Here is a 27,913-nt window from a genome sequence, read left to right on the forward strand (position 1 = left end):
CCCTAAAACTCTGATTATGATCATACTCTTAAAACAACTAGCACATTTAACATACAGTATATCAAATAATTTCTTTTATATCCAACGCCAACCAGATGATGATAGCTGCTTTTTCTCTTAAGATTTATTTCTCGTGCCACATCAGGGAGGCTTTTCGTTGCCACTGCATATTGAGTGCAAAAAACACTAACTAAATAAAACTGAACTGAGGATCCACTGCAACCCTGATGAGGAAGTATTTACTAAAGATGAACAAATATTTCCCAATAACTACCCAACCTGGCAACCTGTAACTGACAAGTTCTGGATTGCTGTAATGAATGTGAGTGAAACTGAGAAAATATACAGTACGTAATGAACCATTCAACACAGACTTCTATCAAAATGAATATTTTAATCCACAGCAAAATGAGTCACACTCAAGCAGGTAACTTGAATTTTCTCCATGGCATGCTGAGGATTTGCATCACTCTGTAGCAGCAGAATGGGACAGTTTCAACACCCAAGCACATAAACGTCCTCTGAAATATGCAAGAATTCTTCAAGATTCCTGAAACGTGGCCCTTATACAAGGCATCTTCCTGCCTACTTTTTCTTCATGGCTCGCTTTCCTTCTCCTTTTTTGGGCTTTCCTTTTCCACGCAGCTTCCTCAGACGCCGCATCTCCTCCTTAAAATCCTGGTGCTCGTCTCTGCAGGTGACCACAAAAAAAAGCATATGCACATGAATACACGGATACCTAGACCAGCGAACAGTGTTTAGAAAACACAACTTACCTGAAGAGGCCCAGGAATCTGAGTCTCTGCGTCATGGAATAGTAGATCTTGTGCTGAGGGTACCAATCATACACCTCTTTCCTCTGTGCCAAAGAAGGCTCTTTGAACAGCTGTACCACCTTCATGGATTTGGTGTCTGTAGGCCGCACTACGTCACCAAAGATGCGGGCACTAAGGCGAGCCATACGCACAGCATAACCGGACAAATTTGCCATGTCTACCTAAAGGGGAGAAAGGTGTGTAGTTGTAATTGTGCAGCATTTTAAGCTTAAGTATAAAAGGAATAAAATGACTCCCCTACAACAAAATTAATATTACAGATGGACACTCATATCATTTTTTAGTTGTTACTGCTGCTAATTGTCCATGAAATGGCTTAAGGGTTATGATCTGTTTCCATATTTTGACCTATTTACTTTTAAAAACAGGAAGACAGATTTACATCTGCAATCCTCAGCTGATTTAATCAACAGCCAATAACACTTGAGAGACACAGCACAAGCTTTTTATAATACTCTGCTGAATTGTTTGCACTTTCCACCTGACAAAACTAGGATAACTCAGTCAGGACTGTTCAAATCTTTGATCAGAATTCTTGATTTTTTCAGTTTAGTCCATAAGTTTTGTATAGAATTCAAGGCAGGGATTTGTGATGACCACTCTGATACTCTCACTTTGTTGCCTTTAAGCCATTACGTTGCAATTTTAGAAGACTGCTTAGAAGCATTATATATATATATGTGTGTGTGTATATATATATATATATATATATACTTATAAAACCTATCTGCTCCAGGGGCTAATCCCAGGAAATTCCAGGAGGAACATGCAAACACAGACCCTGGAGGTGCATGGCGACAGTGCTAACCACCGTACTGCCTTGGATTTTCTCATGGTAGTTAAATGTAATAAGGCACACGCTTGCTTTTTGTAAATGTGATTGGATGAACACAAGACTGGTACAGAATAAGTCACAAAATTATAAGCAGTATTTCTGAAATGCTACAGTATTTAGTAATATAAATATTTAGCAATTATCATATATTAAACCACTTTAATCACTAAAGGAAGGGCACAAAAATCTCTGAATCTCATTTTTAAATTTAGATTTTAGGCTTACATTGGCAAAGTGAAATGCAATTGTGTGAGTGTTTTTCACAATTTAAATAGTCTTAAGTTGAGACAAAAATACAAATAGTAACAGCAGTATGTATTGATTTAACATGACGTCAAGAAATATATAAAACCATGATAATACCACAAGCCTGGCAAAGGGCAAATTATTCATCTACTATCTCGCATTATCATACAATGACACCGGCTATGTATCGGCCAATGATCCAAATACCTCGTCACTCCCTATACTAGCACCCTACGTGGGGTATAATTGAACTGCTGCGAGGTTCTGCCTCGTGCACTTTGTGTCCAATCAGAAGGCATTTCGGATTTAACCCAAGGTTACAGGGTCATTCACGCGACCAAAGACAGAATGACTTACCGCTTAATAAATCTCCAAAATGTACTCCGAGATACAAATCCAAATAACTGATAATATACGTTTACGAATGAGGCATAGTATTATGTGACTATATACATGCGTTTAAACAAATTACGTCCTAAGTAGCTAATCGTTAACGCTAGGCTATAAGCATCTGTCGTGTGATAGGAAACTATGGTAACTGCGCATGCGCTAGCGAGCGCATCTGATTGGTCGACATGTAAACAAACTTCCGCGTTATGTCTTATTTCACAATTACCGCTCATAATAATCACATTTACAATGTTTGCGACGAAAATTTAGCTTATGATGTTTTGGACCAAGGATATAGTTGACAAATAGTAAAAAAAATAGATGAGTTATTAAAGTTAGCTAACAACAACATGTTCTAAAAATTGTTTGCATTCATGGTAAATGCAAGCGACTTTGTGGACGTTTACTAAATTTCAAATTTAAAAGTGAAAAATTGGCGTCCTATTTTTTACATTAGCAATAAATGTGGCTAGTTTTTAAATATATCGCAACTACACCGTGTGGTGCGCGTCTTTATTTTGCCTCCGTGTGGAAACAGGTTGTTTTTGATGGTTCCGCTGTTTAAAAAAATCCAACATGGCTAGAAGCAACTGTTAGCTGTGTTATTGTGCCAAAATCAGCATATGGCTATCACCACATTGAAAACAAAGCTTATCAAATATTAACACAGCATCAAACATTAATGTGCTATGTGTGATCATCTTTGCTCACACAGGTGTCAGGAAGAAATATTATTTGTTTGTTGCTAATTCATTATTCTTCAATTGCTATCTTATATATGATATACAGTATACATGAGATAGGCGCTATATATATATATATATATATATATATATATATTAGAATTGCAAACGGTTTAAAGTTTACGGTGCAACATGACAACATTCAGCAATACAAAATAAATAAATTTGAAGAATTTAAGAAATTTACATCAGATTTTGAAAAGCAAAAACTTGGCAAATACACCCCCCCACACACACCCACACACACATTATTTATATACATACATATAAACATAGATTGCTAGCTACGTAAAGCCTTTATTTACTTATTTAAAGCATCAGTGCTGGACTAAATTTTAAGGTTGATACTGAGAGACTTGTCATGTACTAATTTGTCCACTAGATGGAGATCTGCTCATAGGAAGAAGATTGGCATTAAATAAATATTTTGATAGATGGCTCTCAACATTGGTATGAGCATCACGTTTTTCCTTCTCTCACACTGAATGTATCTATTAACACAATTCTGGGGACAACAAAATGAAAAAAAAAAAGAGCCTGCATTCAAGATAAGGCACTTTCACGCAGTGCAAGACAAATTGCTCTGGTTGTATCTACTGCATTTTCAGATTACATTGTCTGGCATTCTAAAGTGCTTCAAAAAGAAAAATAATTAAAATTTTGCTGTCAAGATGCCATTCATACCATCTTGGAGAATCATCGTCGAGAAAATTACAGTTGCATAGTTAAAATTCAGTTTTAAAGTGAAGAACTGTGAGCAGGAAAAGCTATTATACCTACTTCTATCTGAACCCTCAGGGCAGAGATTATTATAATGGCACATTAAATCTATGACTGCTTTGCCAAGTGCTGTGGGGGGAAAAAGAAACGTATTTTAGTTTTCCAGACACAGTAGATGCTGTGTCATACTGATGCAGATGGTTTTTCTCCCAATCTCCTTGAGGTGAAACAGCAAACGGAGAACATAAGCAGTGATTAAACAGTGCCAGGGCTTTTAAAACCAAGTTCAAATAGGCTCATGAGAGGATAAAAACTGTACATGCCAACACATTCATTTAGCAAAGGCAGTTTAATCTCATCCAGCTAGTTGCTAATCAAGAATGCAAGGTCTTTCTTCATTGGTGGGGTTTTGATTTTGATGTATTATTAGTGATAGGCTGAAAATCCACCCTGAAACAAGTTAAATATATGTATATTAAAATGGTTTTGATGTAATTAGTGATTCTGGTGCTAATTTGTGGTTGATGTATTTTTGTTATTGCTGAAAGAAGCCTATGTCTCAGAAGGACCTTGCTACTTACAATGTTACAAGGACCTTGCAGTTACAATGGTATTCGGTTCAATAAGACCAAAAGGCAATGGTTTTGCTGTAAGCTCCTAAAACCAAAAGAGCAAGAGCATCTTTTTTCACTCAAAAATTTCCAGCAACATCATCCTAATGAGAAATCAGAGCTGAGTTACAGCAAAGAATCAACTCAACTAGTTAATCAACTATACTAATTAAAAGAGAATCTGGCCTTGAGAGAAATTAAGAATTTCATTACAGTGAAAAACATGCCTAATCTTTTGGATATGACAAACTGCCCAATGATTCATAAAGTGTACTTATCTACAGTATGTCCTATGTTTTGCATATGAACAGTCTAACAGCAAAATATGGTAAACTTAATTTTCTGGACTTTTACTCATTTTAGCAATTCCTGGCACACGAGGTTGTCTTTAACACAAGCCACGAACTTTCCCCTTTTAGGCAAACCATGACAAACCACTTTTCACAGCAAAAGATGATGCATGGTAAAAGGCCAGTTGCGTCACTTTTGTCATGTGATCGATTAAGTGAAAATGCCTGCTGTGTACTAAACAGCAGCTGCCGTGAGGGAATTAAATGTGTTCAATGGATTTTTGGAGAATGTTGAAGCCAAGATAAAGACCTTTACCCTGTGCTTCTGCCATTGTAGTTACCCCAGCATTAATGAACTTCTGCTATATGTTCTGTGAAATAGGACATTTTGTTATTTAGCTGTTGTGCAAATTCTAGTGTAACATTTATTTCACTTTTAAATTAATACTTTACTTGCTCCTTCTTTCTCCTGCGCTTATATACTGCAACTTATATGGTGCATACCTGTAGTATGATAGGAGCTGTTATAAGCTACATAAGTGAAAGTAAAACTGGTAGAGGAGCAGGCTGATGAGGCTTTAAAGGCTTTTAAATTTTGGTATTAGTTTAAATGTTTCTCAGGATCTTAATGATCAGTTTCATATGAAACAAACTTAACACATGGCCAAAATTTCCATTATGAGAAAACTGTGAGAGATATAGTTATAGCATTTTGCAAAATAAGATAAAATGTACACTTGAATAAAACTTAAAAAAAAATTTGCATTAAATTATCTTTATCAGTTTGTAATACATCTTCCTTAATTTGAAAACGTGTCATTTTTTTCAAAGTTTGAAAAATTTATTTATATAATTTTGCTGTCAAACTGGTCATATACAGTAATGACGATTACATGCACTGGAACCTCTTTCCCTTCTGGGTTGGGTTGAAAGCACATTTATGATTGATTCAATGCTTATCTTATGCGATGCAAGTCTATGATGTAAATACTGTATATTGCTGTGTTGATGTATGCTTAGTGCATTGTCACAAAACTTATATAACATTATCTACCTAACATGCTCATGCTGTTTTTAAGTTATCCAACTTTGTAAACCATTTTTAAACATAATCATGTAAAGAAAGCATGCTTTTCCCAAAATGCTTCACTTTTTTCACTGTCCATCATTCATGTAATTTACTGTATATGTTACACAGGTAACAACAAGATATGCTAGATAAATTATTTAATCTTAGGTAAATACAACAAAATGATTAAAGTCAATCACTAGTTAAAGATGCAGCAGCTGAGTCAGTTAACTAAGATAAATGGCTAAGCTAACTATTAATAATATTTTAGTTTTACATGCATTTATAAAATACCAGTTTTTAGCTACAATTATGGAATATATAGATTAATATGGAATTACATGTTTTAACTTGAATATATGGGACATATATATATATATATATATATATATATATATATATATATATATAGGCCTATATAAAATGAAGCCTGAAAAGTTATTTAATAGTTTAGTTATTTAATGATTATTGAATCATTTCTACATTCCATGGTTCGGTTTGGGTTTTTTTGCCCTCACTCACACTAGTGTCCACCCTTAGGCTCTTCCTCAGCCTCTACTGTTACCCAATATTTTTTTTTATATAATTTAAAATAAAAGCCTAAAGACAATGTGTCAGTTTTAGAGGAGAAAATAACATCACTTAAATTGCTGGCTGTCTGCACTTATGATTCTTCTAACATTTTTATTAAATGTGAAATTAGATTAAATAATTTTTAAGCAAATCTAAGATGTTTTACAATCTTGCAAATGATTTATGGCTGAACCAGGAAATACATACTGGACATTTTAATAGGAACATCCATACCACTAGGTTACTGACAGGCTGACAGGAAGGCTATGCTACTGTAAGTCAAATGACTCATTACAATCATGGGGAGAAGGAAAGTATCTCAGATTATGCAACATGTTGCTACAACAGTAGTAGACCATGTCAGGTTTGACTCCTGTCAGACGAGAACAGAAATCTGAGGATCACTGTAACTGGGCAGTAGAAGATTAAAGAAAGGATGAGGAGATCAGTCTTATTAGAAATAAACAAAATTCCATTTTTAAGACATAGAGAGAACACACTACTGTACATACAGTCTTGTAGGCTATAGAAGAGAAAAAAAAATCCACTCTGGTGGTTCACAGCCTCACTATTTCAGTATCTGACAGATGGCTACTACTCTCATAAATTATTCAGCAATATACTCTGGACAGTACAATGGGTCTCTATAACAGACAGATTAGGGCAATGGATCACTGGAGTTGTATCATATCACCATGTCTAATAAACATATGGTGCATACACAGCCAACATAAAATAACTATGGTACAGTATCACCTCATGGTGTATTGATTGATAGGGCAAATGCGGCATTAAAAAACAGAAAAAATAATAAATTAAAAGAACAGGTCATGATGGAATGTTTTCAACATTTTCTCAAGCAGTTTGAATTTTGAAGCTTTTTAAGGCTCCCTGGCCTTAATCTTACTGATATTACATCAATACCAAAATGGTCATGATGTAGGAGGAAAAAAAATGTTTTCTTTAACTTGCTTTAAATTGTTTCAAATGCAAAATTAGATTCTATTTCAGTGATTTGCTAAAAAGTCAGCTCTTTCTACAATAAAATACTTCAATTATACCAATAAATTAGACCAGCTTGACAACCCTGTCTATAACCAAATTGTATGCTACTCCTTCTCCACTGAAAGCATATATAGACAGGAAGCATGAGGCAGCATGATTCCTTCCCCAATGGGCCTCTATTAGTGCATAATGCACCTTTGTTTTGTGACCTCAAGGTGTAATATTAACTCTGTTGAGCATAAGGGAAGGCAAGTTACACTGATGAATAATTGGTTCATATCTGTCAATTAAAACATTATTTAAATGTTGGTAAGTAAAATAAAAGCATTAATATTTGAACAGATTTGTGAATAGATGAAGCTACAGAGCAAATCGCGTCTTAAGTAGACAACTTTATGACGACAAAAATTAGTTCATAATGGAATAATGAAGTCTCTTGTGCAAGGGTTACAATTATATTAGTTATTCTTTTTCCATACTTCTTATCCTGTAAACAGTTGCAAGGGGCCTGGAGCCCACCCCACAGAGCTCAGGGCACAAAGCAGGGGACAACCTGGATATGGTGCCAACCAATTACAGAGCACACACTCCCAATCATACAAAATGGCTATTTAGGAATCTCAATTAGCCTAGACCACATATCTTTGTGCCATTGGAGGAAACGGAAAAACCTGTAGGGAACCATCAAGTATTAAGCAAACTCCAGAAATACAGACCAGAAGTGAGGTTCAAATCCACAACCCTGGAGGTGCAGGGCAACAGTGTCAATCTTTGAAACACTTCATGTATATGTAATGTTGTTTTCTTCTTCAAAGGTACGGGATGTCTCCTCCCCACCACAAATTTAACACAAGGTCCAGTTTTAGCTATCTTTTGAGGCACAGGTGGATATTTATTATGTTCCAGTATGTCTCAAGGTCAGACTGTGTTGTGAATTGATGCACACAGCTGAGCATGCAGATTCACATGTGCACGCCACCGAAAAGTTTCGATATACAGTACCTTTCTGCTCAGCACAGCTTTATACAGTCGTAACTGCTGATACATATTGAGGAGCACCCACTGACCTCTTGTCTTATGTGACATAAAAATATGCTTGGATCTTTTTGGCCCTATATCTTACGAAAGAGAAACATTTTCTCTTAATTGCTACAAACCCTTTTTGCTTTTCCCCTAGACCCCAATGACAAGCAGCAATGCAATATTACCAATGTGTTTGTTTATTAGTATACCATCTGGAGTTTTCCGACACACCTGATCAACTCCAAGTCGCAGGAAAAGGGAAGTTCTCCTGCATGACGTCATATCGCTGACTCAAGCCTCTGCAGGTGGCGCTGCGCCTTTAAGAAGGTGCTTTAATAAACAATGAGCGTCTCCGACTGGCAGCATGACATCACCGCTGGATTTGGAGACAGAGACGTGCACGGAGAACGATGAGGCCACGTTCACCGAATCTGCACCGTCCAAGTGAATCCTGTCATCGTTAGGCTATTTCTAACAGTTTTTTTTTTCCAGGTGGCTTTTGGGATAACAGGTGGAGAAGAATAAAGGCTGCACAGAAATGACGACAGACCAATAAGGAATTCTCGTCATGGCCTGGGTTTAGGACTGTACAGCTTCAGCATCATTATTATCAGACGGTGAGTATAACGCATGAGTGATTAGGAAATGAAGGCCCGTGGATGCTTTGTGTGGACAGCGACATTGCTCTGCGATCAGGAATACTTTTACAGTCTAGAGTCTTTTGTTTAGGTACGATGTTATAATTGCAAACCTGCTTAACTATAGAGCATTGCAATTCACTGTAGAAATTCCTCAGTGTAGCTACTAGCTCAGACTTATAGAGACAGAACAAGCAGCTCGGACCGTGTTTACTCTCTTACTGTTCAGTGGACAGAGAAATGCGAATGGTTGTACTGGATGAACACATTCACTATTCCATTCATTCGCTCTGGAGCTTGTACTTGGCATGCTCTCTGAACATTTAGAACAGAATGATAAACAGACTGTAGGATATTTAGGTAAGGCTAATATCATATCAATTATTGCACACATGCATAAGATATCATTGCATGGATACATGGATTTGTATTATATATATTTTTTTTTGTTCTTCAAAGGTACTGGATGTCCCCTCCCCCACCACCCCGTTTACGGATGGTCCGGTTATAGGCGTCTTTCCTCCTTCCACGCGAGATAAAAAAAAAAAAAAAAAAAAAACATTCAGGGATAATTATCACGTGTGCGTGTGTCTCGCGGTCAGATCGCGTTGCTTTGCGCGGCGCGAGGTGATGCACACAGCTGAGCGCGGGGACTCGCGCGCGCACGCCAACCGAAGCTGTCCGTGGCGCTGAAGGCGGCTGAGAGAGAGAGAGAGAGAGAAGGAGAAAGAGCGCGCGCGCGACGAAGCTGCGAGGAGCATGGCCGCCGGGAAGCTGCTGCTGTACGCCGGTCTCTCGCTGTCCCTGTGCGCGCTAGGCATGCTGGCGGTGGCCGTGTGCTCCGACCACTGGTACGAGACGGACGCCAGGCGCTACCGCGAGCGGTGCCGAAGCTTCTCGAGCCGCCGCAAGGACCCGGGTTTCATCTACATCCCCAACAACAGCCTGCCGCTGCGCGCCAGCCGATCGCGCCTCGACCGCTGGGAAGGAAAGCTGCTCGTGACGCGCAACCGACGGCAGCTTTTCGCCATGAGCGCCGCCGACGAGTGCAGCCGCCAGTATAACTCCACCAACATGGGCCTGTGGAGCAAATGCCACCGCCTCGGGTTCGACCAGGACATAGAGGACCTCATCCGGAAAGGTAAGGGCTTGATGTGTCTAAGGGGCTGGGGTTGTTCCTGCTCCATGGCGCGCACCAGTGAACACTGAACTGTCGGGTGTGTGAACATCAAGTGAAGTTTTGCTGCTTTTATCCTTGTCGATCAACTGTTTTTTCCCCTTCATTTCCCTTTCATTTAAAAAAATCAGTCACTCTATGTTTTTGTGCGCTCTGATCCAGGCTCATGACGAGCCCCAGATGTGGTCCCTCCAGATGTGCGCGTTTGCATTGCTGTTTTTGCTGAAACGCATCAAACAATCATGCACAAAACATTTTAAAACAGTTTGGTAATAAGGGTTCACAATGTAATTGATCATAAATCTTATCTCTAGGTCTCCATCCTTGCTTACTCTTTTAACCAAATTTGTTTACACACTTCTAGTTAAATTTGTGGGGTTTTATGATGCAGAAAGTTTAATAAATAACAGTGATAAATGGTGTCAGTTTTTAAACCTTTAATGTCATATAGCAACTAGTAAAATTCAAGTCAAAAAAGTTTCAGGAATCAAAGAGAACACTCAAAATTACCTGGTTGCACAGGTGTGCGCACCCTTTTATAATGAAGCATGTGATTGTGCTCAGAATTATCCAACCACATTCCAAATCAAGTTCAAAAGTAATTATGATTCATTTGTAATCGATGAAGGGAATCCGATTACCTTAAAACTAACAAACATACAAAAAAAGACCAGCTGCTGACTGCCGAAGCCAGTATTTTACAGAGTTTTACAAAGCATGTATGGGATCTCACAATCGAAAGGTATCGATCAGAAAAGGGTTACAGAATAATTTCCAAAACACCATATACCATGGAACATCATGAAGCAAATCAATTAAAGAACAATGTACCCATGCTAAGGCATGGTGGTGACCACATCGCTCAATGGGGATCCTTTTCTTCAGCTGAGACTGGGGCTCAAGACAGATGGAATCATGGATAGCTCTAAGTATCAAGTCATTTTGGCACAAAGCCTGACAGCTGTGAAGAAAAAAATAAATCACCTTTCAGAATGATAACAATCCAAATACTGGATAACAACCCAGTATTTTGGATTGGCTCAGTGAAAGCCAAGATCTATATCCTATCAACAACCTCAGGATTGACTTAAAAACGGCTGTGCAAAGGAGAGCTTGCTCACAATTTGATAGATCTGGAGCAATTGTTTTTGCACAGAAATGTGGAATAAAATTGCCAAATCAAGGGCTAAAATGGTAGACTCTTAGCCATAAAGACTGATTGCTATATTACAAGCAAAATGCTTTACCATAGTATTAGTTTTAGTTAAGGAATATGGACACTTGCTTAACCAAGATATAGTTTTTTTCTTTAAAACATTTCTACTTGTTTTTACATTATTATTTTGGCTGATATAGCACAATAAATAACTGAATCATTTATCATGGTCAAATTTTTTTACATCACAAAACCTACCAGGTTTGCTATGGGTGTGTAGACCTTTTATGTGCACTGTATAAAGCTATTTAAACTATCATGTAATCTCACACCCACCAATTAGTCTCATTAGATTGACAAGTAAGCAAACCCATTGCCTCAAATGCGTGCAGTTGTTAGGTAATTTTATTATACTCTGTGGTCTGTAAATGTATGATAAGCAGGAAGTATGATGATGTAATTAAACCCATCTTTAACCCCTAATCACTAACAAATTTAGCTACTTTATGATATTGTGTAGGAAATGTAATTACTTTAACACTGCCATTTTACTAAAGAACACATTTCTTTTCATAAAAACATTTACATTTGTACACCATCATTGCCCCGGGAGATGAAAAGCATCAGGTGTAATTGAAAATTTGTATAAGTTAGATTTTTTTCCCAGAAAAAAATCCATTGGGTTTCTCTCACTATGGGAAATGAAATAATTTATGTTGCATTAAAGCTATGGTTAGAAAAAAGGAAACCTTTAATTGCCAGTAAATTTATTAGAAAATAAATCCCTGCCGTTGCATTTGGGTTTGTGTAGATTAATTACCTTCTACGATGCTCAGTATAATTGGTGATGTTTAGCATGTTGCCTCATTCTGTATTATTTTATGTAGAGACAATCCTAGCACAATATTTTTGCCTATTTCCACTATAAAAACTCACTTTCTATGGTTTATGTAAACAGCAACTGAACCTTGAATGGTAATGAGGATAGCACTTACAATTGGCGAAACTCATATTTTTATGACTCAGCAGTAGTAAACAGAGAAAATATAACCAATAAGATGCAAACACCGTCTTTATTTTTTCTACACAAGAGGTGATCAATGTAATATTTGTCTCTGTTGCCAGCATTAAAGGCAATATCCACTCTGGTTTACTAATCTTTACAATCAAATAGTAATCTTTGATAACATCTGAGATTTGTTTTGTAATGAAATTTTGATGTTTTTTTTTTTTTTTGGTGCTTTAGTTCTTTTGCCTAAAATCATAAGGGCAGGTTAAGCCTTCAAATTGTCAACGTTCATGCTTATCCTGCCATCAGCACTATCGCGTTTGTCATCTCCTAACTATCTCAATAACTAGCAGAGTTTCATTGCAGAGAGCATTGCATTCTGAAACTTTACATTCAAGGTTTACTCCCATGTCTCAACATTGTATTTTTAATTAACATGGTGCAGGAAAATGGTGTGTTAGAGAAGAAGCCCTTGCTCTTTTGTATTTCAGAGCTCAGAAATAAACATGACGCTTATCACGTTTTGTCTAAGATCCAACAGCACCGTGTCCTCCTGTGATATCAGCATGGTACATCCTCTGTCTTCTGGTTGAAATAACAAAAACACAGCATCAAGCAACAGATCCAGACTCAGCAAACACATCATAAATATTTCAAGATATACATTTTTAATGTGTTTTAGGGTGGAGCTGTAAGGAGCTTTACGGCTTCCAGCTCTCGCTGCCAAGGTGAATCTGCATGTGACAGCACAAAATGGCCTCTGTACAACAGGCACGTAGAAGCTTTTACATGCACGTATGTGCCCTGTTATGTAACTCAGTGGTTGATGAAGAGGCGTCTTTGTGAGTTGTGAATGTTACAAACCTGTGTGCAGCACAAGCTGTCTGGGTTTTGTCTGATCAGCAAAGGCCTGCTTTCTTTCTCACAAGGCCACTGCCAATGTTTGGCAGAGCAATTCAAAAACCATCCTAGATATGGTCATAGTGCAGTGTGTGCCAGTGGAAAAGCACAAATTTGTACATTTACATTTGGACATTTGGCAGACGCCCTTAGCGACTTTCATACAATTTGTATTGACCAGTTACTGTTTTGCTAATTGTGTCTTAGAGAGGTAACTTTCTGTCAGACTTGTCATTGCTTGCTTGGAAATGGATGGCAATTTAAAAAGTGTGTGTGTAAGTAGGTCCATACCAAGTAGGCTGAATTCTATTCTCCATTATTATCCTAACACACAGCATATCTTCGCATGAAATCTGCTGACTATAATCTACTTGTCACCCCTTCACTTTTTTTTCATTCCCAGAGGAAATTCATTTTGTTCTTACAAACACATTAGATTCCCATGAGAGAGAATTAGAGTGAAAAAAAGGAGAAAGAGGTGAAATGGAAAAAGAGAGTGCTTAAGGAAAGGGCTTGAAAATGAGGTTTGTTTTTTTTATTCAAAAAGGATGGGACTTTAACTATTACTTTGCACTCATTTCTAAAATTGGTAGATTAAAAGGCACCATTAAATGTTTGAAGAAGCAGACAGAGGTTTCTTGAAAATTAAGTAAAAACATGGTGTATCCGCTTAAAAAAAAAATCAACTAATACATTCAGTTAAAAAATTTTTTTGGTTCTTCATGTACCTTGTGGAACAAAGGTTTTCTGAGTTTCAAAGTGCTGTTAAGAAAGAAAGTGTTTCAAGGGCTTTGGATAAGACTTACATGTCGGCAAACATAATTCTTTATCCTTGAAACCTTGGCATATCTGGCATATTAAAAAAGAAAAGCAAGGACTAGAGCACTAGAGTATTCAACTAAAATCTTCTGATGGTCCAGCTACATAAATTATAAAGAGGGTCTGGTCAAGCAGGTAACCTGACTGTTTAAAACACAGTTACCTGTTTAAAATATTATAGCTATTATAGACCAAAATTAGCTATAAATATAATGATAAGTTGTTATAAATGAAACTTGTTTTTGTTGTCGCTCTGGAAAAGAGCGTCTGCTGCTAGCTAGCGTCTAATACTGGATAGCTAATACCATAGGAATTAAATCCTCCCTACAATACACATGAATATTCAGATGGATACTTCTGCATGACGTACATATTTGGTTAGTGTGAAAGAGTCTGATAGTGGGGTTGATTGCTGGAAATTAAACTTGCCATATGGCAAACACTTTTCTGTCGTACTTAACTTTTGGCATTTGAAAGATGCTCTTATCCCAAATGACTAAAACTTCTCTGTTTTGAAGGCCTTTAAAGACCTTTGGATTTTTCTAAGTCGACTATCTGAAAGTCTGAAAAGTCTAAAAAAAGGTTTTTCAACAGCTATATAAATTAACATACCATAACCTTGGCGGCACGGTGGCTAAGTGGTTAGCACTGTCGCCTTGCACCTCCAGGGTTCGTGTTTGAACTCCATGTGTGCACAGAGTTTGCATGTTTTCAGAATGGTGATGGTCCACATTTAGAAAACTGGATTTGCTAAACAGTAGACCTTTTTGATATATTGATTATGACTGTTTCTGAAACAAAATTTTTAAAATGTGCTAAGTTATAGTATATTTAACCCCTAGACTGGACAGGTATTCCAGGTGTTAAATCTCAAGATTAGAAGATATTGGAGAATTGTGGAAAAGAAGAAAGTTAACGGGAAATGATTCATGAGACAGAGGCATCTGGAGATTACAGGTAAAGCAAACAGTATAAAAAAGAGAAGAGAGAGAGAGAGAGATCACTCAAGGAAAGTGAATCCTTTTTCATTATCCGCCATCTGTTCCTCAGCTCTCTACAGGAAACCCATCAGGAAATGATGAAGCTGTTTAGGCCTTAGAGTGCAATCACTGAGTCGCAGAGCCAAAGTGAGAGACGCTTGGCCCCCCTACCTAAACCACATCGTCTGTCCTCTAACCTAATGAGAGAGCGAGAGAGAGAGAGAAAGAGAGAGAGAGAGAGACAAAGGTGGGGGTAGTAATTAGATGAGATGAGTATAGGATTACCCTCCAACTCCATGGGGATATTCCTATCCATTGGGTGACTAAATTCGACACTGTGAGAGAAGGATGCTTTGGCCTTTTGGTTTGTCACTGAAGCTCTACGGAGACATAAATAATGACATTAATCAGATAAAATTGTACTACTTGCCTCTCTGGGGTACAAGCAATTTTCTTTGGAAAATACCATTAGAAACTCCTACAATGGAAATAATATTGCTTGAGTGAACGGGCGGCTGGCTGTCTAAGCCTTTCAAACGAAAATACTTCAATACATGGTTTAACTTTTTGGCCTCCACATCAGATTATTTCATGTTAACAAAAGGTCTTAAAGCAGATTTAGGATTTATTTAGTTTTTTTTTTGTGTGAACCCAAATGCAATACTAGCACCAGTGACTGTAAGGAAAAGAAAAAAAAACTCATCCAATTTTATGAAGAAGCGGGGCTGGACCTGATTTCTTTCTAGTCAAAAATGTCCTACAAGTAAATAAACTAAGCACACCGTAAACTAAAGATTCAATGCCTTTTAGTTAAAATGAAAGGGTTATTTAATGCTTTTCTTTTTACTATGTTGTTCCATGTTAAAACACAGCACAAACCCAGTTAACCATTATAATTATAAATCATGAATGAAGCTGCCTATCTGTCTTTAAGTTAATGTCTATTAACCTGCCCCATCATTCTTATTACATCATTACCAATACCCATGATGTAATGCATTGCTGAAGTTAAATTAGCCATAAAATAAAATATTGATGGCTATTGATTTAGCTTTCTCCTCTATAATGACCAGTTGTCACTGTATTCATGTCACCTTTAACAGTAAGAGTGGTTTTGATTTTCTCAGGTTTCCTGTTGATCGATTGGATGGTTTAAAATTCCTTGAAAATACACCACAGTTTATTATTATAATTTTTTTTTTTACATCTTACACAAATGCGTGTTTTGTGAAATTCTCTCTGCTGTGTCTTCTTTTGAGTTTAGGGGTGTTTGGCTTATGATGATTGGATAATTACATACTGTAATTATTTATACATGTTGTTACGACCCACAACATGTTGGTCGCTGTTTGTGTGTTTTATGCGTCCCTAGACTGAGACGTAACAATGTATTGTGAGTACTAGTTAAGCTGTGATGTATACAATTTAGTATGCAATCGTGAGGCTAACCACAACTGTCACAAACGAGAACGTTTAGGGTGGCATGGTGGTTTAGTTGTTAGCAATGCACCCCTAGGCCTAGGGTTCGATTCCCACGTCGGGTGATGGTGGGTTCCCTCTGGGTTTTCTGATTTCCTCCCAAAGAGGAGGCTAATTGGTGTTTCCAAATTGCCCATAGTGTGTGAATGCACATTTGGGTGTGACCAGTGTCCTACCATGGTTGTTCAAAAGGGAATATAAACAATGATCACCATTGGTCTCCACCATCCCTAGTTGGACTACAGAGGTTCCTAGATGGATAAATGGATACCATTTGACAATATCTATTTAGCACCGCAAAAGTTTAAAAAACAATAAAAACCCACAAATATTTAAATTATTGCCAAACTTTACATGAATTCCTGACTATGGGCCTTACCTGTAATAAGCTCCAAATTTTTGTTTTTGTTTTTGTAATTATTTAAAACCTGTAAGAAAGCTGCTTGAAAAGACTGTTAACTTTAGCTCTACGAACTGTAAACTTTAGTTCTATTGAGTTGAATCCAATTAAAAATCACAAAGAAAACTCACATTCGAATTGAATCAAAATCGACGTATTATTCACAGCCGCAGTAAAAATAAATAACAGCACAATAGGAAAAAACATTTTTTTTTGCTTGTATCTAATTCCCACCTGTCATTGGTGCATTCTCCCATTAAGGCTACTACTACAAGTCATAGAGAGCAGCTGAAGACTCGCGCATGTCTTCCGAACCGCAAGCACTTTACCACTGCACCACTCGGGTGCCCCCCAAAAAGTTTGCATGGAACATCACTGTAGTATTAATGTTTCAATCTTCTGTTTCTGATAGGTAAGGAGTGAAACACTAAGAAAGCTGTCATATGAAAATAACCACTAACAGGGTGGCATGATACGACTCGACATGAAGCAGAGCAACTATTTCCACTCTGAAGTTGATTAATTTCCCCCAACATGGCTGTTGATGGGGCTATGAGATAGTGATTTGAGCAGAAAGAAAATGAGCTTTTCAGTTTAGTGCCCCCTAATTAATATAACTTCATAGGTGTTTCAAAAAGGTGGCCGATCGGTTTATACATATCATAGTGAAACGTATAAGAAATGCACAAGTGAAGGTTTGGTATGTGCTTGGCTATTTTCCACATAGATTTTAACTCACTTGTCTACAGAATCAGCAGTGACGCAATTAAATGGTCAAAATAAATTGTTTATAGTTTCATATTACTTTATTATTTTAACTTCTATTGAGGGTGCTAAACATATTTGAAAATATTTAGTTATTTAAAGCATCTGCCACACAAGTCTTTTTTTTTACCATAAATATGACAATGATAATGTATTAGGACAGTGCATTAATATAAATAAAATTCAAATCAAATCAAATTAAAATGAAAAATTTATTTGTCACATACACAGTCATACACAGTACGATATGCTTATATGACCGCTTATACTTAAATGACCTTAGAAAAATTATCAATAAGAAATAAATATGGAATAAAATAAGAAATTAAATATAGAAAAACTTTGGAAAACATAGCTATTGAAGATAAGAACAAAATATAAAATATAAGTGTACAGATATAGAAAAATATTGCTGTACAAATATATAAAATATAAAACACTTTAGTTGTGGGAACTGAAATAGAATAAAAAAAATGTCCAGGGTGAGTACAAATGTCCATAATGTCCATAAGTGTCCAGGATGAGTGCAAATGCGGATATCCACTTTTACTCACTCATACTCTATAGCGCTTATCCTGTACGGGGTCGCGGGAGGCCTGAGGTCTATCCCAGGGAACTTGTGGCACGTGGCGAGGTACACCCTGCATGTGGTGCCAATTCATTGCAGGGCACACATCCACACTCACTCACTCACTCACACCACACAGAGAAATTTGAAACATCAACTAGCCTAATCTGTGTGGGATAAAACAAAAGTACTAGAGGAAACCCACCAAACAGAACTCCACACAGGTGCGACGCCACAGTGCTAACCACTACGCCACCCTGCTGCTTAATATAAATCAGTGCTTTAATACGAGTCTGTGGTTTGCCTGTCAGGGTTGCTGTTCTGACCAATCAGAATTAAGAATTTGACAGACTGTGGGAAAGGAGTTGTGCAATTGTCTTTTCTCCTGCCTAGAAGGATGTAGGAAATCCTTGCAGAAATACACGTATTGGAAATATACATAAGGGCATGTTTGTATGCTATTTAAAAATGATACCAGAATGTATGTGTGTGACTCTTAAAGATCCATTCGAGGCTCATGTTCCTTTATCCACCCACATGTGCCGGCTGCAATGCTCCTGTTACAATTTGCGCACAAAGCAGGAAGCAGGGATGATTTACTTATGTTACTTAATCTTTTAGGTGCATGTGAAGAAAGCGAAACCTGTGCTACACTACTAACACCATCCTACAAGCTGAAAGACTCTCGTCTTCTCTTATTGGCATCTATTCCAAGCACACAAAGCTCTTGCATAACTAAGCAGTGCTATCAGTAAATCTGATTCCCAGAGAACAGCATAGGCCGGGGGAGTAGTGATAAATATTGTTATTTCACATGGCCAGAAGCCAGTGAATGGTCAACAAAGTTTCATGACCAGGAGTTCTTCTAAGCTTTATTTTTTTCATTCCTAACTGTTAAAGCTTGCTGTAGATTTCGCCTTAAAACCAGGCTTGCATGCTGCATCTTTAGGTGTGGGAGTTGCTCAGACAGCAAATATTGAATGAGGATTGAGAAGGGACACTGAATGCAGTAAATATTAATGCACATGTGTACCTGCGGAACTCTGGGGTATGCATTGGTTAAAGTGGACAGCTCACTTTGCAATTACAGGAAGAAGTATAGAGAGAACAAATGCACCCACAGAGGTGAAATAAGACCAGAAAAGCTTTCGGAGCTCTTTGAAATGTCACTGCAAATCTAGGTTCCTATGTCTCTATCTGTCCCTCTTTAGGACACTAATAACACAGAAAGAGTCTTCACTGTCACTGACCATCATAACTTTTTCTCAATAGCAAATCTTTGGTGGTTGTCGTCTTTTACGTATGGCATTTTTTATTGTGACGAGGTTCTGAACATTTAGGTTATCAGAATGTAAAATTTAACGTAATAGCTTTCAAATCATAAGGTCACCAACATATAAAATAGTAAGTGGATAATAAAATGTGTACGGTGGAGGTAAAGTGCAAGGTTGGATGGGTAGAGAAGATTTCTTAGACCTGAACATTTACTGTACATAAACAGCCAAAACATGGTATTGGTGCTAAAAAGTGTGTCACCTACTGTAGGTGTAGTGTCCGTAACTTTTTGGAGTTCAAATCTTACAATAATCATTCTTTTAAAGATCTTAATTGTCATTCAGATGAAACCTGGCCAATTTAGATTTCACAATAAATATATATAAAATATATATAATATATATATATATATATATATATATATATATATATATATATATATATATATAAGACAATAAACCTGTATATTTAAAAATACAAAATTGCAAATTTAATTTAAACTTAATTTTGCACTGAATGCTTTGAGCAGCAATTTTAACAGGTCATACGTTTCTAGAAGCTTACACTCCTATCTCACCTACATGGTTTGACTCGCGCAAGTAATAAATGCGATGAGTGTAAACATATCATACCGCTTAACAGCAATGAGGGAGGTCAGTACAGTACAGTGCTTTAGCAGCAGATTTGCACAGAGAGTGGAATGCAATGTGTGTGTCTGTTTCTCGATGTCAATGTCAGTCCAGTCTCTGGGTCCTGAGGAGTTTGATGGCCTGTAAGGGGAAAAAAAAGGGGGGGGGGGGGGTTGTCAGTGTGTAATGTAAATGTAAATGTCTGTGATGGCGGGAAGAGAGATGATGTCTGTGATGCCCTTCTCAGCTGTTTTCACTGTCTTCTGCAGGGTCTTGCGATCCAAGACAGTGTAATTCCCAAAGCTGGCATTAAAACACCTGCTCAGGATGCTCTCTGAAGTACCACTGTTTAATGTGGTGAGGTTGTGGGTTGAGAGGGAGAGCAATAATCTCCTTACGTAAAAATGTCCTAAACATTGCGGTTTCATAAGATGCAAAGGTTTTTTCTGAAATGACTCGCTTTTTATGCGTTATACATGCATTTCTTTTTTTCTTTTTTTTTGTAAAAATGCATTCAAAATGGTTTTGAATAAATTAATTTGCATCCAGTTTCATAACTGAGGCCCAGTGCATCAGAGCAGAAATCAGAAATGACCAAAAACACAAGCAACTCCCAAGATTTCAGCGGAAAATCCAAAAATATTCACCAGCACATGGTAATAGTTAAGTCGATTTAAATAAATAACTTTTTATAAAAAAACTAAACAAAAAAAACAACAAAAACAAATCTAATGCCCTAATTGTACAGTAAGTTTCGCACCATTAGCACCGTCTCCTTGCACCTCCAGGTTCCGGGTTCTAATCCCGCTGTGGAGTCTGTGTCCATGGAATTTGCATGTTTTAACCGTGCTTGGTGGGTTTCCTCCAGATGCAGATTAGGTTGATTGGTGTTCCCAGATTGCCCACAATGTGTGAATGAGAGTGTGCCCTGCAATGGATTGGCACCTTGTCCAGCGTGTACCCCACCCCATGCCAAAGTTTCCTGGAATAGGCTCTGGGCCCCCCGTGGGCCTGTATACAGGATACGGCGGTACAGACGATGAGTGAGAGTTTTGCACCCAGTCTGCACTTCCTGCAGCCATGAACAGGCCTCAATAGACCTGATTGAGCTCCTAGCTGGGATCTGGACCAGCTCTGATTTCTGATGTATGACCCGCTCCCTCTGCCAGGTGGGTTTCTCCCTCCCCATCCGCTTCCTCCACTCCTCTTTCCCTTCTCCTTTGATCAATGGTTCATCAGAAGGGCTGGACTTCGCCAGGGCCAAGCCGACAGGGAGATGACACCAATCAGCTTCCCATTCAGAGCAGGAAAAAGACGAGGCACTTGTTAAAGGCCGTGTAGAGAGAAGAGCAGGCTTTTTAATGAGAATCACGTTTTCTGCAGCTGCCTGTCTGAATGGGGAGGTTTCAGGCTGCCTACAAAGCAAGAATTATACTCAACACAGGAGTAGTACAGCTGCTTACACTTTTTACCTCAAAAAATATATGAAGGCGTGTAGGATGGCTTAGCTTGTTGATTACCAGTCAACAATGTTGCTTTGATAAACAATTGGGTCAGTAAAAGTTCAGTTTATATACTGTAGGTGAATTAAATAATCCAAGGGCTGTGATGTGCAGAAAATGTTTTCAGGATTAGAAATATAGACTATACCTTACTTCTGAATCAGAATGTATTTCAGAATGTATTTTTTAAATAGAAACATTTTAAGGTCCTAGGATTCTGTGTGACGCAACATAAAAATAATTTTACAGATAGTCAGATATGAAACTTACATTTACATTTAGGCATTTGGCAGACGCTCTTATCCAGAGCGACTTATATTTTTATCTCATCACACATCTGAGCAGTTGAGGGTTAAGGGCCTTGCTCAAGGGCCCAACAGTGGCAACTTGGTGGTTGTGGGGTTTTAACCTGGGATCTTCTGAACCGTAGTCCAATGCCTTAACCACTGAGCTACCCCTGGCCCTACATGCCACGACCACATTCATTAACATGTGACAGCTTTCCTTCATTCACTCATCCTTAGTAGCTGCCTGGTCAGGGTCACAGTGTTTAAATACTAAAAAAATATTTTACGATATAAATAAATAAATAAATAAAAAGAAATAATTCTTGACTAATTCTAGGCATAAAAGACTTAAGATAGAAAATATTAGCATGCTGTAGAAAGTTTAAGTGACCGTACAGTATCGGAAATTGCCCTGACTGAGCTCAGGACCTGGTCAGTACAATCACCTTTAGCTTGATGATGTCACCTCGATGAAAGTTAACCAGATCAGTTTTGTTCTAATCAGGCTACAATAGTTTTGCTGGAGGCTACATACATTGATTACATTAATAATTTTTTAAACTGTAAAATTAATATATAGTGTTATGTAAGCTAACAACAAATTTACAAGCATAAACGTAACACTAAGTTATGTTTTTATTTTGTCACATACTGTATACTGTACATTACTGCACAGTAAAGTTCTTTCTTCACATATCCCAGTGTAACTGGTATCCGAGCGACCTTCCAATCAGTAACTTTAGCTTTAGCCTTGTGAGCTACCACTGCCTTGTTCTGAGCTGCTAGCCCATTCCATTACATGCAATATATGATATTCATAAAAAGATAACATATCACATTCATACATTTATACTCAATTTTTTCTTCCTTTTTTTTTCACTGTTCATGCGATGGCTTTGATCCTTTCCTTCTCACTTTATTAACATGATGACAAGTCCCTTCAATGCTGTAAATCAAGTGAGAGGTCAAGACTAAACCAGCTAACCTTGGCAGTGAGAGGACAGGTTTTATATTATTACAATATCAACAATTTTACACAAACCAAAAAAAGGAGGTGTATACACAGGTACAGGGATGCCCTCCATTTCAGGGCACAATAAACACATTAACATGTACTCATTCATTCACAAGGGCAGTTTACCCATAGGCCACCTATTGGAGTGGTGTGGGGAAACCTGAGAATCCAAAGGAAACCCATGTGAACACGGAGCATCCGTCTGAAACTTCCCCCAGACAATAATCTAAGTTCAGGATCAACTTTTAACCCTGTAGATATGAGCTCTGTCCTTTATAAGACCTCCCATATGTGTTCAGAGCTGATTTATAAGACCTCAGTGGAGTATGGACTGGATAAGATGAAGTCTAGTCTCCAGATGGTTTGTTGGGTCGAGTTTATCGGAGTGACCATTGAATATAGTTGTTTTTTTGCTCTTCACTGGACTGATACGAGTCAGACCCACGCAGGAATTTGAATGACGTCATTCATCTAGAACAGGAAGAAAATTGGTAATCACTCCTCTGCTGCTGTTGTCATGGTAACATGAAGATACTGCCTGACAGATGTTGTTTCTCTTCTTCAAGGCAGGCAATCCTTGCTTTGGTATGCACAGAGCAAGACTCAAGATTCACGATGTGTGAACTGTGTGTACTGTGTTTAAGTAACAAATAACTAATCCATCCGTGCTGTACGTAGCCACAAATGAATGAAGCGGAGCACTTACAGTCTGCAGGTGTCTACGAATAATAATGCTTAGGATACTGTACTGACACTAATATGCCTTGAAAATGTGAGGAAGGCAAGGAGGAAGAAGAGCCGAAGACTCAGATAGGATGAGCGAGCTGCTCGCTTTGATGGGAATAAAATATATATATATATCAGAGTGAAATACAGTGTTATCTGTACATAATTAAAATAAGCTTATATGCATTATTTGGCACTACTTTGTCTGTGCTTCTTTTTCTGGACAGTGAGTGTGTTTACACATGCTTACAAGATCAGAGGTATGTTTGAGAACATTGATGCAAGCTGTTGAGTGTTTTTTACCTGATAAAAATTAGTTGAGACAGAAAACAACACACACACACACACAAAACGATCAGGCTTATCTAAGGTCCATGTGAATTAAATAAAGGAGGCCTGTATGTATGAACACCAGGTGAGTGTGAAATGGCTTTGACATTTGAAGGACATCTATTTCCCAACACTTAATTGAAACAGTTTCTGAAAGTCAGAGGACCGACACACATTGCTAGCGCTGTCACAATATTTCTAAAGACCATCAAGAAGAAAAAAAAATATCCTCCATTAAATATTAGTTTCGTTCCCTGGAAATTATAAACAGGAAATGCTGTGCTGGCTGTTTCCTAGGGTCGTTAAAATGTTCATGATGTTCTGTTTAGTCTGGTTTCAAACAAGTTTCTGGTTTTGTTTTTGTTCTACTACAATACTGGGGATTTCAAAACTATAAAATAAGACATATGGAATTGGGTAATTACGTAACAACAACAACTACAGTCAGTTGTTAATTTAAAGTGCCCCTATTATGCGTTTTCAAGTATGATCTTCCATGCAGTGTGTCATGCAGCTGTATGTGAACATAAACTATCTGCAAAGTTGTGACGCCGACAGTGCACGATAAATGAAGTTTTTGTCTGTTAAAAAAAAGCTCACATTCGCCTAAACGAGTCATTAGCAATTCGAATCTTTTTCTGTTACGGATCTACGTCACTAAGTAACATATTTGCATAATGTCCGCCCACGTTGTACGCCGCGAACAACTTGCCCGCCCACAAACAGTACAATTTCCACGTGTGCTGTGAAACGTCCTGCTCCAGTCGTGCTTGCGAAACAGTTTCTTCTTGATGTGCCACTTCAACTGTTTCATCATCAGACTCCGGCTCGAATTGATAGGGTAAAATCGAGGCCATCTTTTCTATGTATTGACAGGTTTCCAGAGCTGTTATTCAGTTATGGTAATGGGCGTTTCGTCTGACCAATCACAGCAGTGAGGGCTCACAAGTAGTGATGGGTTGTTCATGAATGATTCGTTCATTTTTTACTGGGCGCGCAGGCACAAAGCATCACAAAACCTCCATAGGTTATGTAAAGAAAACAGAAATGAGTAGTTACCTTGAATGACTCGGACCAGAAGATATGAGAGGTGAGCTACTCATTCTGTTTATCATAATATGTCCTTAGCCGCATTATAATTTTTTATTACTGGAACTATAGCCAAAATCTGTGTATGTAGACGTGTTGGGGGTCTGTTTATTAAAAAATGTAACACTTTATTTCATTTCTGACCAAAAGAACGAAATGAACTAAATGACTCAAAAAAAAGATTTGTTCATTTTGATGAACGAGAATCAAAGTACCAAGTTACTAAAAAGTTACAAACTTCCCATCACTATTGTCAAGTGCATTTCCCAAACCCATGATGCACCATGATGAAACTGGCTCTCATGAAGATGAGAAAAAAACTGACCTTTGCTGCAAAGGAGAAGTTCATTTAGAGTTACCAGCCTCAGAAATCATCAATTAACACTTTAGGTTTAAAGTCCCCTTTTTATGAGGAGCATCGGCTTGAGGAAAAAAGACTCACAGCTCTTTTATTGTATGAGGCAGATGATTGCTGTACTGGAGGGCAGACTGTCCATGATCGTTCAAATTAAGGTCGACAAGGTGCTTTTGCTAAACAAGCTAGATTTTACACTTTGAATAAAGTCAACTTAAGCAACACTTTTCCTATGAGTCTATTTATTGCACTGTTGCATTATGTTCTGTGGCAGTAGGAGTTGAACTACATGATATACCTGGGGTCTATAAAAAACAGAGAGAAGGCCCTAGATGATTATTTGGTCTATCTGAAGGAATGCTTCAAAGATCTAGTCAATCATTATTGTTAATATACTGTAGTTCTATACAAAAGCACTTGTGCTATAGAATATAAAGATGAATAAATCATTTGTCACTAGTTCAAAATGCAACAGATTATCGGAAATGTTTACTAAGGGGGTATATAAGTCCTTCTTGTTCTTCTTCTTCTTCTTCTTCTTATTATTATTATTAGTAGTAGTGGTAGTAGTAATAGTGGTATTGGATGTTGATTGGTGTGCTCTTGGGGATTTCTGTATATTGGTGTACCAGCTGGTATGTGTGGGTAAGAAACCTGTCTCGTCCAGAATGGGTGAGAACAGTTGGAGTTGCAATAGATTGTGAAATGTCCTCTCAAGTAATTTCAAACCCAGAGCCATTGCTACTGCAGCAGCATACAGGATGTTATATAGGAAGAAATCCTGCCATTATGGAATTAATACCTGAGCATAGTTGTACTAGTTCTGTTATCTATAGGTCCGATTAATACTGTATATCAGCGGCACAGCGTAGTGGTTACCACTGTGGCATTGGACTTCCAGGGTCTAGGGTTCAATTCCTGCCTCGGTTTGTATTTGGGTGGCTGTTCGCATGTTCTTTAAGTGCTTGGTGGGTTTCCTCAGGTACTCTGGTTTCCCCCCAAAGTCCAAAGACATGCAGTTGGCATTCCAAAACTGCTTACAGTGTGTATATGTGTGTGCATGTCAATCCTGTGATGGATTGGCACCCTGTCCAGTGTGTACACCACCTCGTGCCTGAATGCTCCTGGAATAGGCCTCACACGACCCTGTACAGGATAAGCAGTATAGAAAAAAATATATTGAATTCTACTCCCGGTTCTGCCATAAGGAATAAATACACATCAGTGTTATTAGTTTCTTACTAAACTAGACACAACTAGAGCTGGAAGAATCAAAATTTAGATGTTAGACAATTTAGAGTTATAGCACACTCAACAAAGTTGGCCTTTTAGGACGAATGGCAAGCTTTCCATTTTGATCTCCATGTTGGAGATCCAGCAAACCATAAAACCAACATTTACAAATTTCATTAATAATTAAATCTTACTAATAACAAACTTAATGGCTGTTTGTTACACTCACTCAATCTTATACCGCTTTATCCTGTATACAGGGTCACAGGAGGTCTGGAGCCTATCCATGGAGGCTTAGAGCATGGCGCGGGGTACACCCTGGACCTGATGCCTATCCATTGCACACACACAGACACACACTCACATTCACACACTTTGGGCATTTTGGGAACTCAAATTACCCTAATCTGCATGTCTTTGGACTGTGGTTGGAAACCAGTGTACCCGGAGGAAACCCACCAAGCACGGGAAGAAACATGAAAACTCCATACACATAGGATGTGTAGGTGCAATGCGACAGTGATAACTACTACGTCACCTGTCTGGTCTATTTAAATTTGATTATAGGACTTGTTTGCTAGTAAAATTTAATTAACCCACTGCACAGATCCTTATTGAACATCTCAAGGATGAATTACAATGACAAATGAAGCATCATGTGCTATGTAACAGTAAAAACACTTGACCAGCAAGTCATATAAATAGTTTTGCGAAAGTGGTTGAAAGTTTATTTAATTAATTTAATTTTAATACCACTTATATTGGTTTATGCTTTTAATTTCTCATATACATATTTTTTTTATTTATAAAATTTACTTGTTTACATTAACTGTACAGCAGTTTGGCCTACATTATTGATATTATTATTCTACATAAAAACGCTTAATAGTCCCCTAGAGGAACAAGAGCCAGAACCTTTTTTAAAACTATAGTGTAGAGGGCAAGTCAGGTTCTGTGTGGTCTTAGGAGTATTGCCTCATGCCTCAATTTTCACCAGAGAGAAAAAAGACAGAGAGACACTGACTAGACTCAGACCACTCAAGCAGGTTATGCTTACCATATGTCGCGTTGGCAAAAATAGAAGTTCTCATCAGAACTTTGTGCTTTGAAGTAGTCAGCGCAGCACTGTTTTTATCTGTGCCCAATGTCTTGCACATTGTCTTGTCTTGTGTTCGCTCTTGCCCTGCTTGCACATGCTTGCACATGTACTTCATGTATTTTAGGGCCCTTTGATAGTTTT

General features: G+C 37.9%; 2 protein-coding genes across 3 annotated transcripts in view; one reads left to right on the plus strand and one right to left on the minus strand.

The window, feature by feature from the left end:
* Positions 1-374: 374 nt before the first annotated feature.
* Positions 375-2,466, minus strand: mrps33 (mitochondrial ribosomal protein S33). Of its 2 annotated transcripts, none has more exons than XM_053508855.1 (3): positions 2,275-2,466; positions 777-993; positions 375-691 (listed from the first exon to the last, which is right to left on the minus strand). In XM_053508855.1, exons 2-3 carry the CDS (start codon positions 989-991, stop codon positions 586-588), a joined length of 321 nt encoding a protein of 106 aa, XP_053364830.1. In that variant the 5' UTR covers positions 992-993; positions 2,275-2,466; the 3' UTR covers positions 375-585. The 2 variants fall into 2 exon arrangements, with proteins under 2 accessions (XP_053364830.1, XP_053364829.1); XM_053508854.1 differs by having other exon boundaries at positions 777-997; positions 2,275-2,464.
* A 7,095-nt stretch (positions 2,467-9,561) lies between these two features.
* tmem178bb (transmembrane protein 178Bb) overlaps positions 9,562-27,913 on the plus strand; it is a 109,854-nt gene continuing 91,502 nt past the window's right edge. The window contains exon 1 of the mRNA XM_053508702.1: positions 9,562-10,120. Within this exon, the coding sequence (XP_053364677.1) occupies positions 9,739-10,120 (382 nt within the window). The 5' untranslated portion in view covers positions 9,562-9,738. The remainder of the gene's footprint in view (positions 10,121-27,913) is intronic.

This window comes from Clarias gariepinus, chromosome 12 (genome assembly GCF_024256425.1).
Source record: "Clarias gariepinus isolate MV-2021 ecotype Netherlands chromosome 12, CGAR_prim_01v2, whole genome shotgun sequence".
In the NCBI taxonomy this organism is placed as follows: domain Eukaryota; kingdom Metazoa; phylum Chordata; class Actinopteri; order Siluriformes; family Clariidae; genus Clarias; species Clarias gariepinus.